The sequence below is a fragment of the Tubulanus polymorphus genome, chromosome 5 (genome assembly GCF_964204645.1).
Source record: "Tubulanus polymorphus chromosome 5, tnTubPoly1.2, whole genome shotgun sequence".
Taxonomy (NCBI): Eukaryota; Metazoa; Nemertea; class Palaeonemertea; order Tubulaniformes; family Tubulanidae; genus Tubulanus; species Tubulanus polymorphus.
In genome coordinates, this window is record NC_134029.1 from 13,120,603 (window position 1) to 13,137,236 (window position 16,634).

Consider the following 16,634-nt stretch of genomic DNA (forward strand, 5'->3'; position numbering starts at 1 on the left):
TAGACAATCTTATTCAAGAACACTAAACAATCAAATTTTAGTAAAATTCTAACGATCAACAAAACATGAATAACGGCAACTAATTGCTATATAACGATAAAACACAAGTACGTAGAACAATATTATTCACCATACTCATCACACCATTTCGAAAAACATTTCTCTATGAGGGCCAGCTTTTCTGATGTCACACCTACAAATCGTGAACCAACATTGATGATATCTGACTCAGAGATGGAACAGAGAATATCTTCCTTACAGGTTTCCAGAATATCATCCTTAGGTGGTGACGAGAACCTATTCACCCCATGCCATCGTTTATACTTTAAGAATACAGTTGGAGAAATTGCTGGACTTGATTTCAACACTGTCGTGACATACCACTTTTGATTATAGACTGCAATAACAAATTTTCCAATTTCATACTCTCTAGCTATCATGTTCTCCATTTGGCCAATCATATCGCTATCATTTTCCAGTTGACCGATGTCGTCATCACTATCATCATCAATTTCCGGTTCTTCTTCATTACCATCTTCAGAATCAGACACATTTTCCTTGTTTCCGTTCACTTTTTTTCTTATTTTTGAGTTTGGTTTCTTTTTTTTAGCTCTCTTCTGTTCTTTCTTTTGTTCTTCCTGTTCGAGCCGCTCAACAACGTCATTTACTGTGAGACATTCAGCAAATTTCCTGTCTAGTCTTTTTCTCTTCTTCGGAGGCTCAGGAGCAGAATACTTGAAATGATCAAGCAATGCCTTCTCAAGACTAGATTTTGGACTGAGGACATCAGAGTTTTGCGATCTTTCCGGACGAGGGGTGATGACGTTGCTACCAGGTGGCTTACTATGGACTTCAGCAGTTACAGTGATTGTACTTGGGCCTTCTCTGAATTGTGTACTCGAGCGTAGAAGGTCTCTCGGTTGAACGGATATATTCTCACGGGATCTTGAGGCATCAGTTCTGGTTATCTCGTTGTCGTTAGTTACAGTTTCAGTGGGAGTTTCAGGCAAAGCGCAAGATGTCTTGAGTAGTTCATCGCCTATCTTGGTTTTATCAAGCGGGTATATTCCACATTTCTCAAATGCGTTGATTGCATTCATTCGCGACATACAACTAGATTGGTGGACTTTATTCAGGAGGGAAGGGAATGTAGCTTTATCTACAGATTTAAACCTAGTTGATACGTAGTGTTCATTTAGAACCTTCCGCCAACTTTGTTTTAGCGCCTTATATACCCCTACATCAAGTGGTTGAAGAATACTACTAGTGTGCGCTGGTATGCAAAAGATGATCACATCATTCTGCATAGCCAGGTTCAGCACATCCAAATTGATGTGAGAATTGTGTCCATCATATAACAGTAACTTTTTTCCAGGTATGGTTTTGGTCTCTTCTAGAAAAACTTTCTTAAACCATTCAGAAAATTGAGGAGTTTCCATCCATCCAGAGTCTGATACGTTATATCTCGCTCGCTCAGGCCCACCAGTGCACCAAGACTCATACAAGTTCTTTGCTTTGTAGACAACATAAGGTGCTAGAAAATTACCATCAGCAGAACAACATTCAACAACTGTGTACATAGTTTTGGTACTAGAACCAACCGTTACGTGTGGGTTTTTATCACCTCGTCGACATAGGACTTTTTTCGAGCCAATGTCAGTTTGAAAGCCTGTTTCATCCATATTGAAGATATGACCTGGACTATGCAGCAGCTGGTTTTCATCTAACAGTTTTTCTAATTTCATAAAGAAATCATCCACTATTTTCTGAGAACATGCTTCGGCACGATTGAGAGGGAAATTCTGTGCAATCCGACGCGATATTTTAGACTTATGGCGCTCTTCAAATAGTCTCATCCAATCCAACCCTGGTAGATCGCCTTTAAATTGGTTTTTTCTTCCTAGGCCTCTTATAAAATCTCTCACGATCAATCTTATATCATTGCGATCTAAACCAAAGCCCCAATCGCTGAGGATTTGCAACGAATGAACAACCAACTCCTCTTCTTCCGCTGTGAGAACTGTCTGTCCTCCTGGTTTTTTTATTTCTTCGCCACGTCTGTATGCCTCCAGATGTCTACGTAAAGAAGTACGACTAACATGGAATAATTCTGCTGCTTTCTTTTTTGAGAGACCATCTTCGCAGGCTTGAATGGCCGCCTGCATATCACCAGCATCATAGCAATTGTATGGGCGCCCACCAACTTTTATAACATAATCTCGTGGCATCCCTGAAAATAAAGACGAAAAATACTTAGATAATAAGGTATTTTGAATGTAGGTAATAATCCCACCGGTAAATATCCCCCCGGTAAAAATCCGACATGGGAAAAATCCCCCCCCCCCCCCCCAGATCAGTTTTCTATCAAACTTAAGTATAAAACCTAAATTAAAACAGATAATAGTTTTTACAATACTACTTAGGGTACGTAGATATTTCACCATTACAAACTAGATTTCTTTATAGAAATTATCAAAACTACGATAATGTGATTTTTATGCATGTTGGTAGCTAAAAGTCACAGAATAATGTCATTTCTATGCACGTAGCTTGGTAAAAGTCACAGATTATCCAAGGTGAATATTGTGAAAAACGCCATGGAAAATGTGAAATTTTTGAAAACTATTCAAGTTTTTCAACATAAGAATATAGAAGTATTTTTATTGAATTTTGCTGTGAAATCAAATTTGGGGGGGGGGGGGGTTACCTGTTTACCTGTTACCAGGTATTGTACTACAAAAACAAATTTGTGATAGTATACAGTAGGCTAGATCCCAGTAGACCTACCGATGATTGCACCTTATCAGCTTATAAGGTTTAGCACATCAGTTATTATCCAAGAGTTTATACATAGACCACTTGTTATATAGGTACAAGCGTGGGGTGACATGGCCACCGTGACCAAGTCACCCCAAAACAAGTAATTTCTTGATTACATTAAAGTATAAAATACCTTGCAGAAGATTCAATTTCTAAATTATACGTCACTAACTAACTAATTATAATGACACATAACAATTCAGTTCCAGTGCTCATGATTACAAGTTTTTCCTACCTTAATTCCTTGACTTCACAGCGTGAGTTTGCAGTCCGCCATTTTGAATATCTTCAAGTCACATGACTGGTCATGTGACTTCTTGACAATTATCAATTTATAATACAGTACGATCATGACAATAAAACTATATCACAAAGAAAATAATAAGCACAGTTTGATTTTTTGGGTCGTGCCTTCTTAATTTTTTATTGATTATGGTGGCCAAATCACCCCAATGGCCAAGTCACCCCACGTTACCTTATGTTAAAGATGAAGTTTATATTAGAACATTGAATATTTGGAATCATTTTGGAATAAAAAATCATGGACAATTAGTAGATTTATATCTAAAGTCAGATGTATTATTATTAACTGATATATTCGCAAGGTTTAGAGATGTAAATCTAAAATATTTTAATATTGATCCATGTCATTGTTATTCATCACCAGGTTTAACTCGGGACTGTGGTTTAAAATTTACAGATATAAAAATGGATTTATTAACAAATATAGATCAATTATTATTATTTGAAAAATCTATAAGAGGAGGTGTTTCAGGTGTATTAGGTGATAGATAATTCAATGTAAATGATAATCTTGGATATAAGTTACTTCTTTCTGGAGAAAAGGTATTGACAGATGGGCAATGATGGAACCTCAGCCTTATGGAGTATTTGAAATAACTGAAGTTTTACAGTATGAAAATAATGATAAATTTGATTGGAAGAAAAGAATTCTAGATATTGCAGATGATTCAGATACTGGTTTCTTCTTCGTTGTAGACTTGGAATATCCTGAACATATTAAGTTTAAATCTAGAAATCTAGCATACTGTCCAGAACATAAAACTGTAACGCATGAAGAATTATCAAATTATCAAAAAAGAATTAAACTCGAAAATCATATTCGTACAGAAAAGTTAATGGTTAATTCATTTTCTACATGTGTTAATTGAAATATATTTGGTTCATCTTTTATAATTTCTAAACGCATATTAAAACCTAATGAATCAATGAATTACAGAACACATTCAAACCAGATATACCACATTTTCCTTTTTGTGCAAAGGAACATTTTTTTATTCTTTGTAAATTTTTTGCGCTATCTGCAGCATAAAATCCTATAAAATTCTATTTTCTCAAATTATATTTTGCATCTAATACATAATCTGACACTATTTTTTTTCTTGAAGCATTACTTTTAACTATTGAAGAAATATACAATTTATCATTATACTTTATACAAAAATCTTTAGGATTATTTACATGTATTCTATAACATTGTGATGATTTCATTTAATCTTTGATTTTAAAATCTTTATTTGGGTAAACTTCTTCACAATATTTCTTTATTCATTCTAATAATTTTAAATCTGGATTAGATAAATACCAACAATATTTATTTCCACTAATATATTTATATACTCCAGTGAACCATCTCCATTAAAAAAGCCTTTAAAAGCCTTTAATAAAATATTCTTTTTCTTCTAATGTTTCAGGTTCTATGATATAAATATCGTTAATTTATTTCATCAAATGACATACGATTCATTTTTTGAAAAAATCTTATATGTAATGATTCATCTCCAATTTTTATATTTTATGTTGGTTTTATTTCATCACCATTATTTTCAATCGAACTATGATCTTCGGTAACATGAAAATATTCTTATTTCGTTCTAACTCTGTTAATTCTTTTATTTGTTTTATACCTTATTATATTTTTTAATTGTTTACATCCATTTTTGTCCAAACATCAATTAATCAATTTATTTGTATTAATTCTTTTACACCATATGAAATATAAAGTTCATTTTGTCTAGGAATTATTTCTGAAATTCTTCGTATTAATATTTCGTTATTGTATTTTAATAATATTGGAGTATCAGCTACAGAATCAAAATGTAAAATTTCAAAATGTTTTTTACCAAAATATGGTTGTAAAACATTGTATTAAAAATCATTCATTAATCATTTTGATATTTCTAAAACAGTTGAACCAATAAATATCGGTTTATACAATTCCATTGCCGTTCTTTTTAATATTACTGCTTTTAAATAATCTTCAAATCTTTTATTATGGACTTTCACTTTAGCAAAGTCCATTTTGTTATCGCATATGAAACTTTCTTCCTTTGGTACGAAATAAATTCAAAACGAGGCTTAGTTTCTCTTTGGAACTTTTAAAACATTCAATGCAGTAATTAAAGCTCTAACCCTATTTGAATTTCATCGGAATCCGTTGCTTATTTATCAATTTAGTTATTTATTTGTTGTTGGAACTACATTTCGTTTCGGAAAAACACATGCCCTTTTACGTATATTCATGCTTCACACACGTTCTCGTTACTGACTCGCTGCTATATGATGTATTGATCTGTGCATGTATATGAAAAGCGCGCCTCGCACGTGGCCTAGTTAATGTTTTCCTGGAAACTTAAAATGATTCAACAGCCAGGGTTCGTCGCGGCTCGCCGTGAAAAGCAATGAATTCCATAGAAGGGCAGTAAAATTAGGAACTTGGAAATTGTTCAATTTACGATAATGAATTGTCTAACAAACTTCGTACATAGTGTATAGAAATCGTCACACCATGAACGTGGAGAGTTTCTATTTGAGTCAGTGGGGAAAACACGCTACCATGTATATTCATGATGAATGGTCATGCAGTTGTGTGTGATGGAGATCGTATCAATAGACAGATTTTCATGAAAACCTCTGGATTTAATCGAGGGGGACATCTTAAGCTTTTTTTATTATGTGGAGCACGGATTCTCTGAAATTCTGTCAAAAACTTTATGCCGAAGATAGGTAGGCCTACGCGTTTCCATATCATAATTCGAAAAAAAGACATTTTTTCGTGATATTTCCGTCCTCATTTTCGATCTAATTATCTGTATGTCTTATGATGGTTTTTTTCTGGTTCTTATTTCAGTAATTGACAATCATTCAAACAATTCACATCCTCGAGTCAATTGCCACGATACTCATACTCTGTCTGACTTGTCAGCTCCTTACCTCTATCCATGTATGATTGAGTACAGTTTGATAGGAGCTGCTGCCAGTTACCGCATATTTTTGAACGTCGGCAAAGCGATTGTCCGGAGAAAAGTGAGCATTGAAGAATTTACGAGTTTTCACAGCAAGGACGAGTGTCATCGGTCAACAAAGGGACTTTTCCTTGGGTTATTCATGATTCTGGTAACTCTCGTTTGTGTGGCCTTGTTCTTTGTTTTTGATCGTTCGGAATACACAAATAAAACGATATCTTCCTTAATATTTGTGTGCTCAGAAATATTCCTAAACACTATAAGCTTTTTTGCATCGATAATTGGAATTTTTATGATAAGAAATTTAGACTTTACGGGGAAAGATGAAGATACGTTTGACGATAAGTTACTTATGATTGCTCAAGTTGGCTACTATATGCTTACAACCTTTGTTGCTCTAGCATCTGCCGATGCATTAGCTAAGTCGAAGCATATTCCGTTGTCACCTCTTTACCTCGTGATGTCATTGATGGGTTTCCTACAAACGACTGCACAAAGTTTCTTCATCTTTGATGGTTTTAGCCGATGTGCCGCAAATGATGATCACGTAAACAGGAAACCAGGCCGATCAGTAATTACATTCTTGCTCGTGGTAAATCTCGCCATGTGGGCGACTTCAACTTTCGAAGTAAAAAAAGCTGAAGTAGCAGAACTACACGTTTCGTTTTACACATATTTGCCATGGAGTATCATCATGCATTTGTGTCTTCCGTTAGTTATATTTTACCGGTTCCATTCGAGTGTATGCTTATCTGATATTTGGCACCAGGCTTATATTAAAAGAGGAAAGATAGAATAGATCTATTTTGATAGCTATTCTCTGGTAATTTGTACTCAAATACTATAAACTATAGACATTTTTTTTCGAATTTCGTAAGTTTATATTATCAGCCGGATACATTGCACGTCTTTTGTAATATTCACCGTTACGTGTCTTGTTTGTACGAGAATTCATTTGCCTAGCCATGACAACGTTTTGTACTGTATTCTCCCAATTCTCCCAATAATGTAATTTGTGAACATAAATTCGGTTTTGTCAACACGATATTCTTGCTGTGCCATACGGTTCCCGAGCAATGAATTATAATGATTGATCGATTTTATTCATTTATAATAGTGACATATGCAGTATAAATAAATACGATGTGTATCATTACCTGTCAAAGGGTGGACTTAAACTCTACACACAAGACACAAATTCAGTTGGTATATGATAAACGATCACAGTTTAAATTATTATTCAGTACAGAAATTACAGAAACATTACAATAAAATCTAAGTTTAAGTGAGTTCGTCTTTGTCTTTAAAAGCCACGATCACACGGACAGGATTTGAATCGGGACAAATTTGGCCCTTGCCTAATCAGAGAGAGAGAGCGCTCACACACACAAAGCAGTCACTCGATACTAACTAATGATATAACGAAGTGAAGTGGGTCATTTCCGGTATCAGTTGCAATCCAAACGCAATCATTTGTCCAAAAATTAGGCTCGTGCCTGGTCCGACGTTTTTGGTCGGGCTAAATTTGGCCCGTGTAAAGAGATTGCCCAGCCCAAAAACGCTCGTGTGATCACGGTTATACTGTATGATGTACACGCTAATTAGTGCTGCATCCTGGGGAACTGTGAAAATAAAAAGCATTGTGATGGTACATACATATGACTTGTTGGTGTTTATAAATCGATTTGGTTCCTGCTGTTTCGCCAGTTAATGTATTGATTGTTACGGTAATGCGTCCAGGGTTAAACCTCGTTTGGGACAATGGAAAAAGGCATTCATGTACTACATGGGGGGAAGGAGAGTTGAAAATGTATCCTGGAGGAGGAGTTTGTTTCCTCATTCAGTCGGGATCAACGTGCAGGACCTACCCCAGCTGTTCTAGGAGGATATTCCGTTAAGTAATTTGATACGTAAATTAGACTACGTGAATTAGTTATTTCCTTCCGAAAATATTTTACATTAGTAAACAAACTCACTTTTACACAACTTTTATATTTATCAAAAGATTAAGATCAAAATGATGTTATAGATACACTGGGTGATTTTAAAGTAGGTGTTAACACTGAGTGTTAACATCAGAAATAAACTGCCCACTCGGTGTTGGTGTTAACAACGAATGTTAGTGTGATCAACGGTGTTAGTGTTCCAGCTAGTGTTAGTGTTACATTAACACTGACCTTAATATCAAGGTAGTGTTATCTTGGTGAAAATTTCAATGGGTTTTCAATTGCAACTAACACTAACCTCTAGGCGTCAACATCAACGTCAGTTTATGGCTCTAAAAGTGTTAGCAGCCATTTTCTTCTGAAATTTTGCTGCTAAGTCAAACAAAATGATCTTTGTTCCATTTCAAGAAGTTGTTGCTGGTATTTTAAAATGTTAGAGGGCCAAATCTTGTTCGGCGTCGAGCTGCCTTCAGTACAGAGCGACCAGAGAAACACATGATGCATGAGATGTGACTGCAGTGCATGCATGCAGTGAAGAGATTCAAGGAATCATGTTTCCAGGAAACTCATGAGCTGCTGGACACAGTACTGATTGATCACAGTCATTGTTTTTTGTTATGGAAAAACATGCCTAGATTGGTGAAGTAAGATTTTTATTTACCTTCTGCCACTGATGATATTAATCCCTCCTTGATGATAAAATCAGGCTGATCTTGGCACTAACAACGGTGGTGACATCAGTGTTAACACCAACACCAGTGTTAGTGTTAACACAACACCGGTTGTTAAGTTGGTAGATATTAACACTAACACTAACACTAACAACCAACACTAACACCAACACCGACTTTAAAATCACCCATTATATCTATGAGAATCATTATGTGTGGTTAAAACAAATTGAATTTTTTTTTAATAGAAAATGATTATACTAATAAAATATATATACAGTGTGAGTAGAAAATGTATTACTAAATTTTATTCTGAGAGTTCTTTTATGAATCTTTCATTAAAAAATATGCGATAATCATGATTATTGTGAATTAATTTTACCAACAGAAAAAGATAATAAAATATGGCTGCAAAGCAGCGACAACGAGATTCTGCCTTGCTGGATCAGATGTCGTAGTTTGAGGCGTACCGTTTTTGTCAATGTCAGTTCATAGCAGTTATGTGAATGTAAATACTAGATGTAGTGTTTGCTCTGTGAAGGTTATGTTCGGTAGTTAGCAAACCGGAAGTGTGTTTGTACAATATGGCCGATAAATAAAGTTGTTAAATTTTATTTCCTGGTTAAATCCGTTGTCATCCTCTGGACTTGGCCCACTCATCCACCACATTGGCGACGAGGATGGGATTTAAACGTCAGGAACAGTTAGAACCGCGTAAGGTTGTTCTTTATGGAACGCGATTCATGCAATAAACATGACCATTGTTACGACGTAGGATAATTGCTGCGCCGTAGTATATTTGCGTCGGTGTATATTTTCTCCGACGTAGGATAATTGCTGCACCGTAGTATATTTGCGACGTGTCTACTTTTCATCGCATCTATTTCGCTGCGACGTGGGTAGTTTGTAACGACGTAGCTTATTTACGTGAAGGTTCCATAGTTCACCGTATGGTGGCGCCACGGTATTATATATTCAATAAAGTTAGAATTTAATTGAATCATATCGCTCTTTTCGACGCAACATAGTACGCCACAATCCGAAACTTTCGCGCTTTCCTTCGAATCTAATCTAATCTAATCACGCCGGTATACAAATCATGGATGCAATTCTTTCCGAGTTGAAACTTGATGAAGTAATAGAAACATTCCGGAGGGAAAATGTAAGGATAACTATTCAATATAAGGACAATAAGCCCATCCATCCAGATATATACATAGGCCTACCACTTACCACCAGTGTCGAGTGCCGCTGCCGGCGGACGATACGTTGATGGATCTGGATGGATGGATCGTCGATATGGAGAAGATCCAGACCATATCGTCGCCCGGCACGTGCACCCACTCCCGGACGATCGTCTCCTGTTGATGGAAATGAATTGTGATATGTTAAGATCATTTTATTATTATAATGACTAATGACAGGCTAGGCAGCTTTACAAGCCTGAAGTAATGTCTTGTGACGTGTAATAAGGATGTAAACTAAGTGCTCTTCTGGCGCTGGTATTTCTCAATAACCGGTAACAACATTTTTCCAGGCGCAGAGTCTAGGCCTACTCTCTCGAAGCGGTAACATAATTGGGCTCACAGCACAAGCGAGATAATGTGTTTTGCAGAATATTTTCATTATCTTATTCAGGTAACTCCAGCAGCTGTCGTAGCAATGCTCGACACTGACCTCACCTCCATGGGAGTAACAAGAATGGGCGATCGAGCACTCCTGAAAGTGAAATGTCGGCACTTTATATCATCAACTTGTGTTAATCGTCCAAGTGAGTAAATGGGAATTTACAATCATAAGTTGTAATAACGAGTACCAGTACTAAACCTATGCTTTAAATTTTTAGCTGTACCTATTCCGTCCTATGACATAGGCAAGGAGAGGAAAACTTTATTTACATCCAAAAAAAAGGATCCGAAAAACAAGTCGGCTATGATGAAATTAACTTTCTTTTGTCTAGGCAATCCTGACTGTGTAAGTTATAGATTTTCATTCATATACCAGCAGTTCAGACATTGAAAAGTTAATAGGCCTATTGTAAAGCTGTTTTGATTAAAAAATACCAAAGTAACTGTACATTGTATAACTCAAGTTAATAACTTGCTTTTGCAGAAGTTATCTTCGAATTATCACTAATACGATCTGTTTCAATAATGGTTTTATTTCATTGCTTCCAGATGGTTATTCCGCATGACAGGGAAAGTAGAATTAGCCTGATACAGTCAGGATTGGGCGAGAAAACATTGGAAATAGAAAAAGATTCAACATTCATAGAACTTCGAGGTAAATTGTTCGAAGTGTTTCCACAGTTGTCCACCGGTGGTGGTTTCGAGTTTCTTGCTGCCAGGGCAAATAAAATGTTGGAGCTGCTTGACATTGAAAGCAGCTCCATCACACCGTATGCCTTGAAGAGCCTTGTGGCTCGAGGAAAAATCTATATTCGCCCCATACAAAGAGAGATATTGTCGCAAACTACTCCAAAGGTGAGTCAATGAACTATTTTCTGCTGTTCTTATAAATGATCTTAAGTATGAATAAAATTTGTTTCTGGTTGTAGGCGGAATCAGTGAAAGAAAAGTGCTTGAAATGCGATCAGGAATTTCCACTCTCTTTGTTGAGGGAACACACTGAAAGCTGTGACGGGTATATATTTTTTCTTATTACAACGAACTTCACAGGACCAGAAAATCAGAACCCAGTTCCACAGTTGTGAGTTAAGATTTGACTCCGAGTTAAAACATTGAAAATGAACTAATTTTAACTCAGAGTTAACTCTAACTCACTACTGTGGAACCGGGTCCTGTTGGTTAAAACCAGTATAAAATTAATTTGTCTTACTTGGGTCGCAATTCTATATACATGTATGTTATCCGTATCTGATGAATTGATTTATTGTTTGTTATGATGAGGATTCCACTCTACAGATGAAAGGAATTAAATTTTTAAATATTATTCTTAAATCGCTAGTTTGATCGATGATCTACCGAAGATTTCAAATGCTGCTGCTGCAGCTGTTGCTGCTGTTAAGAGGAGCATTTCGTCTGTATGTATAGCTTGTAATATACATGTACATTGTAACAAGATGTTTCAGATTGCAGGCAATAACAGTTTATTATGTTTGTTGTATCTGCTGAATTAAAAAGTACACTCACTAAATATTTTATCAGTGATAAGTTTTCTATAATGGACCTAAGGATTATTATTATTATGGATTACAGACAAATGATGCAGAAAGAAATCCTAAACAAGTTCGGCCTAATTCAGCCTACAATTTCCACAGGTACGTTTCTTCAGCAGCTATATTCCATATTCGCTGTATATGTTTTACAATTCATCATCAGGTGTCAATACTACCTACCATACATGTAAATGTAAGATATTTAATGCATTATTAGTTTCATAAAAAGCCGAGATGATTGTCTTAAATGGCTTGCTTCTTTCCAGCATCCTGGACACACCCTCTGATTCTTGTACTAAATTAGCTTATATAAAATGCATAATTGGTTTTATTTTAGGCACCAGGAGTTTATTGATCTTACTACCGATTTAGATATGATGTTTCCAGATGATGACAGTGATGCAGATTTGAATCAGGCAATTGCTAACAGCTTAGCCGAGGTGGTGGAACCACAATTGAAAGAGGAACGGTAAGCCACGGTCGTAAACTTTTCACTGTCAACGTGAATTGTATTAAACTCAGGAAATTGAAAAACTATATTTTCTTGCATTAACATTCATAGACAATTTCCTATCAGCTTTTCACGATGCCACATTCACACTTGTCATGGATAATCCAAATTTATTTTACAGTTACGGCATCATTATCTAAAAGAACAAAGGTAGTAGCATGGATATATTTTTGTTACCCAGTCTATATTCAGGTCTCTGCTTTTTATATGTCTATGTGTACTTTCTTAGGCTATCGGTGTGTAGATTTATTATATATGGTACATGTACATGCTTTCCTTCTCAATGGGGAACCCACAACACCAGCTATCTATGGAACGCGATTCACCCACCAGATGGCGACAGGTCTTCCGTTCTCAAAATCAGTTCATTGAATTTCATTGAACTGAATTTTTAGACTCGCGAATCCATATACTATGCAAATATGCAATAAATTCATTCTTTTACTTAGGTATCGGAAAGATGAGAGAAAAATTCATTCAGATTTAATTAATCGAAATGTGGAAGAAATTGAACGCGGACGACCAACTATCTACCACCGAACCTGGCGGATCCTCGCCTGCCATGAGTGGAATCCTCGATTGCCGCAGTAGCGGTGTGTGGGTGCCCCATACACTCTAACCCTAACCAAAAAAAGTATTTGTTAACATTCACAAAAGCGACTGTAACCAAGTTTAAATCACATCATTATGTTGCACTTCATTAAGGTCTTTTCAATTTATTTTCAAAGGTTAAATATAGAATGAAATATTTTCACTTTAGGGATGGCCGTTCTCTTGAGGTTATCGTAAAAGACCACGCTGCCAAGGTAGTTGAACAAGATTCCGAAGAGACATTGAGTTTCACGTGTAGAAGAAAGTTTATCTTTAAAGATGCCGTTGCTAAGCTGAAGAGGACGAATTCTTCAAAACTAACCAAGCCTGTTCAAGTGACCTTCTTGGGAGAGGCTGGAATTGACAATGGTGGTCCTCGAAGGGAATTCCTGGAATTAGTCATTTCAGAGGCTGCTAGATCTCCGCTTCTTCTTGTGCCAGAAAATTCGAGATCACTGAGTCATGACTTGGTAGCTCTGGATAACAGATCATGTTTTTCATTTTGGCCAGTTAATAGCTTTGAACCTTATTCATGGCGGGGCTGGGGCCCGCTTTTTTAATTCATTAATTGCCAAAATTATCCTGTACGAGAAGTATGATGCCAAAAAAATCGTTGTCGAAGAAGTGCCTGATGTCGATTTACGCAAAAAACTACAACAGGTGTAGTATTCATTAATTTTTTTAGCCCATTTGTACTGAAGTCCTAGTGGGCTGTTGCATTCACTTTTTAGCCCACTTGGGCTATTGCTAATTCCTCGACCTGTAGCTTCCTAATGAGTTTCAAGCTCATTGATTTGTATATGTTTACCATGATGTTGAATATTGAATTGTCAAATTGTCAAGCATTTCACAAAGTAGGCATGGTTTCCCTGGACTCTCAGTTCAAGAGTTTGTATTCGGGTTCATTATAAGACAGTACTAATACACTTTTGATTGTTTCAACTTTCTTTTGCAGCTAAATGAGATTTGTGACGAAGCTGAATTGGTGAAATTTGTAGATGAAAATCTAGAATGTCGCTTTGAAATGGGCTTTACAAAACCCTCTATTTTCATAAAATTGTCCGACAAACAAAAGATAGTAGAGTATCTGGCCTTGAACTCCCTGGTTCACCGTTCAAAATCAGAGCTAAACCAACTTCTAGAAGGTTAGTATTTTACAGTTTAGCAGTAGAATTTGCGAATGCAGCTATATTACATTTCGGTCTCAGCTTGGGTTTAAGGTTGTTTTCTGTTCACGCAGAGAGCTCGGTACGATTCTGTTCATTAGGGCTACAATGTTTGAATTCTTGTACATCTTATGTTATGCAGGCATGTCGACTCTCGGAGTTCTGGATCTCATCCGCAAATTCCCCTCATCATTCGAAAAGGTCTTTAGTGGGGCTCCAAGTCCAATGTCCGTAGACTACATGACACAGTTATTTCATGTTGATTACTCCCCTCCTGGATCAAATAAGAGGGTAGAAGAAGAACAAATTATCATGAATTGGACGTTCTTACTCGAAGAATCATTTGGTAGGTTTAAGCACCTCCTGGTGTTATCATTTATACATCTACAGTCAAAATCCATTTTAAGGCTGCTATTCTTTTTAATTTCACTTTTATTTTTCACAGAACAAACTTATGTAACAAAATTATTATTTCTCTGCATTCTGAACTTGATAATTGAAACAAACAATGAGTTATTTTCATTAAATTCTGTTACAGAAGGCAATATCAAGGAAAAAACAGATGTTGGTGAGATGACCCTGTCCTTGGAGGATATTCACATGTTTGTCACAGGATCTTCTCAGAAACCAATAATAGGTTTCCACCACAAGCCTAGGATCGAGTTCAATCATAGTGGTGATGGATACTTAGTACATGCCAATACTTGTGCCATGGTAATAAGACTTCCAGTGAATAAAAAGATGCTTGAGGTTAAAAGTTTTGTCAAGGAGATGACATTTTGTATATACAATTCCCCGTGATTTGGATGTATATAAAATGATTTTATACATGCATTCATTTTAAATGGATATTCGAAGTAAATCAACATGAAATCCTCATGACACACATCCCATTTGTTTGTATGTTTTATTTACTATGTATTAAGTCGGATAATAGTCCTAGAATCTTTACCCATTAAAGCTCAAAGCACCCTTTTTGTCAATAGCTAGTATGACGGTGGTCGGGAATTGGGCCTGATCCCTCACGAATATAAATTCCGTCCCCGCCCAGCATACTGGTTGTTGACTCTTAAAAGTGCCCCCTCTTGGAATTTATCAAAGGCAGGTGATGGGAAATGTGCCATCATACACTCACCTTTGATATATCCCTAGAGTGGGCCAGGCTTTAAAGGGTAACAGGTTCAAGGGAAAACCGGTCATTGAATTTGTCAGTCAAGGTTTCAGTTCAATCATATTGATATCAAAAGGCTTGTTGTGGATTGACAATTAACATTCCAGTTTATGAACTTATGTTTTATTCATAAGACTACTTCGTTATTCATTTATTCAGTCCATTAAGTTTTTATATTTTTTGAACAAATAATACATAACATTGGTGTTTCAGATAAACGATTCAGCTGGTTTCTATCTATATACAGTCAAGTCTACAGTCTACAGTCAACTCCTCTTAATCCGTAGAAGTGGGACCTGGCAAAATCATACGGATTAACTGAAAATACAGATTATTTGAAAATTCTCAGAATATTAATACCTGGCCTAGTATAGGCAGGAAATAGCCCTTAAGGGGTGTATTATTAATTTTTTCACTTGTAAATTGATTACTTAAGAATTAATACGGATTATTTCATACGGATTAACTGAATAATTTATTAAGGATTTGAACAAGAAAAAACGGGACTTTGAAATGACTACGGAATAATTAAAAATCCGGATTAATGGGATCCGGATTAAGAGGAGTTGACTGTATATTACAATAATAAATGCAGGAAAGCTTGTCGGATTTCAATATAAGCATTTTTTCCTAAGTCATGTTCTGTTTCCATTGAACTTCTTGACAACTCTTGGAACACTGGTAGATCTGCTTCATCTATGGGACATGGAGTTAAGGGCACCATAACTCTCTCGTGATCATCCAAGTTAGCTGCCATTAGTTCCTAAATGAAAGAGAATATAATTGGCACACATCATTTTGAGCTCAAAACTTGTATTACCAATTTATAAAGAATATGATTATAAATAAATTAACTGAAAAATTATTCTACTGAAAAAGTTGTGCATGTGTTTTTTTTTACATGCCATATAAAATTTGGCCCTGGAACCCAATATTCTCTTCTCTTCAGTGTTTTCCGTTTCCTCTCATCGATTCCATCTGGGTCGACCCGTCTTAACGACTCCCTTATCCGGTCACGCTGAACTCTAAGGCCTAAACTTTGTATGTGACCAGCATGTAGCTTTTCTCCCCAATTAGGATGAATGGCTACAGCATCTGCCACGATGTCATCAAGAATATCATCTGCAAATAGAAAAATTATGCTTTATTTGCTAGTAAGAAATACAGTAGACTCCGCCTAAACCAGTACAGTTGGGACTTTAATTTTTTCCACCGAATTAGGCGTTTACCGGTTTAAAGAAATGCGAAAACCAATGTAGCTGTATTCAGATATCATAGGTGATTTACAAGACCTTACCCACCTGATAATTTATC

At 36.0% G+C, this 16,634-nt stretch overlaps 3 protein-coding genes across 3 annotated transcripts in view; all 3 read left to right on the top strand.

The window, feature by feature from the left end:
• The window catches only part of LOC141906250 (proton channel OtopLc-like), a 43,438-nt gene extending 35,709 nt beyond the window's left edge, over window positions 1-7,729 (top strand). Inside the window, exon 6 of the mRNA XM_074795496.1 lies at window positions 5,972-7,729. Within this exon, the coding sequence (XP_074651597.1) occupies window positions 5,972-6,885 (914 nt within the window). The 3' untranslated portion in view covers window positions 6,886-7,729. The remainder of the gene's footprint in view (window positions 1-5,971) is intronic.
• A 2,694-nt stretch (window positions 7,730-10,423) lies between these two features.
• LOC141905966 (uncharacterized) lies at window positions 10,424-13,637 on the top strand. The gene is made up of 9 exons (XM_074795096.1): window positions 10,424-10,474; window positions 10,550-10,677; window positions 10,881-11,186; window positions 11,261-11,346; window positions 11,671-11,746; window positions 11,922-11,983; window positions 12,219-12,350; window positions 12,514-12,542; window positions 13,153-13,637. The coding sequence occupies exons 2-8, from the start codon at window positions 10,636-10,638 to the stop codon at window positions 12,530-12,532; spliced, it is 723 nt and encodes a 240-aa protein (XP_074651197.1). The 5' UTR covers window positions 10,424-10,474; window positions 10,550-10,635; the 3' UTR covers window positions 12,533-12,542; window positions 13,153-13,637.
• On the top strand, window positions 13,133-15,458 carry LOC141906251 (G2/M phase-specific E3 ubiquitin-protein ligase-like). Its single transcript, XM_074795497.1, has 4 exons — window positions 13,133-13,198; window positions 13,939-14,128; window positions 14,292-14,495; window positions 14,688-15,458. Exons 1-4 carry the CDS (start codon window positions 13,133-13,135, stop codon window positions 14,948-14,950), a joined length of 723 nt encoding a protein of 240 aa, XP_074651598.1. The 3' UTR covers window positions 14,951-15,458.
• Window positions 15,459-16,634: the final 1,176 nt, after the last annotated feature.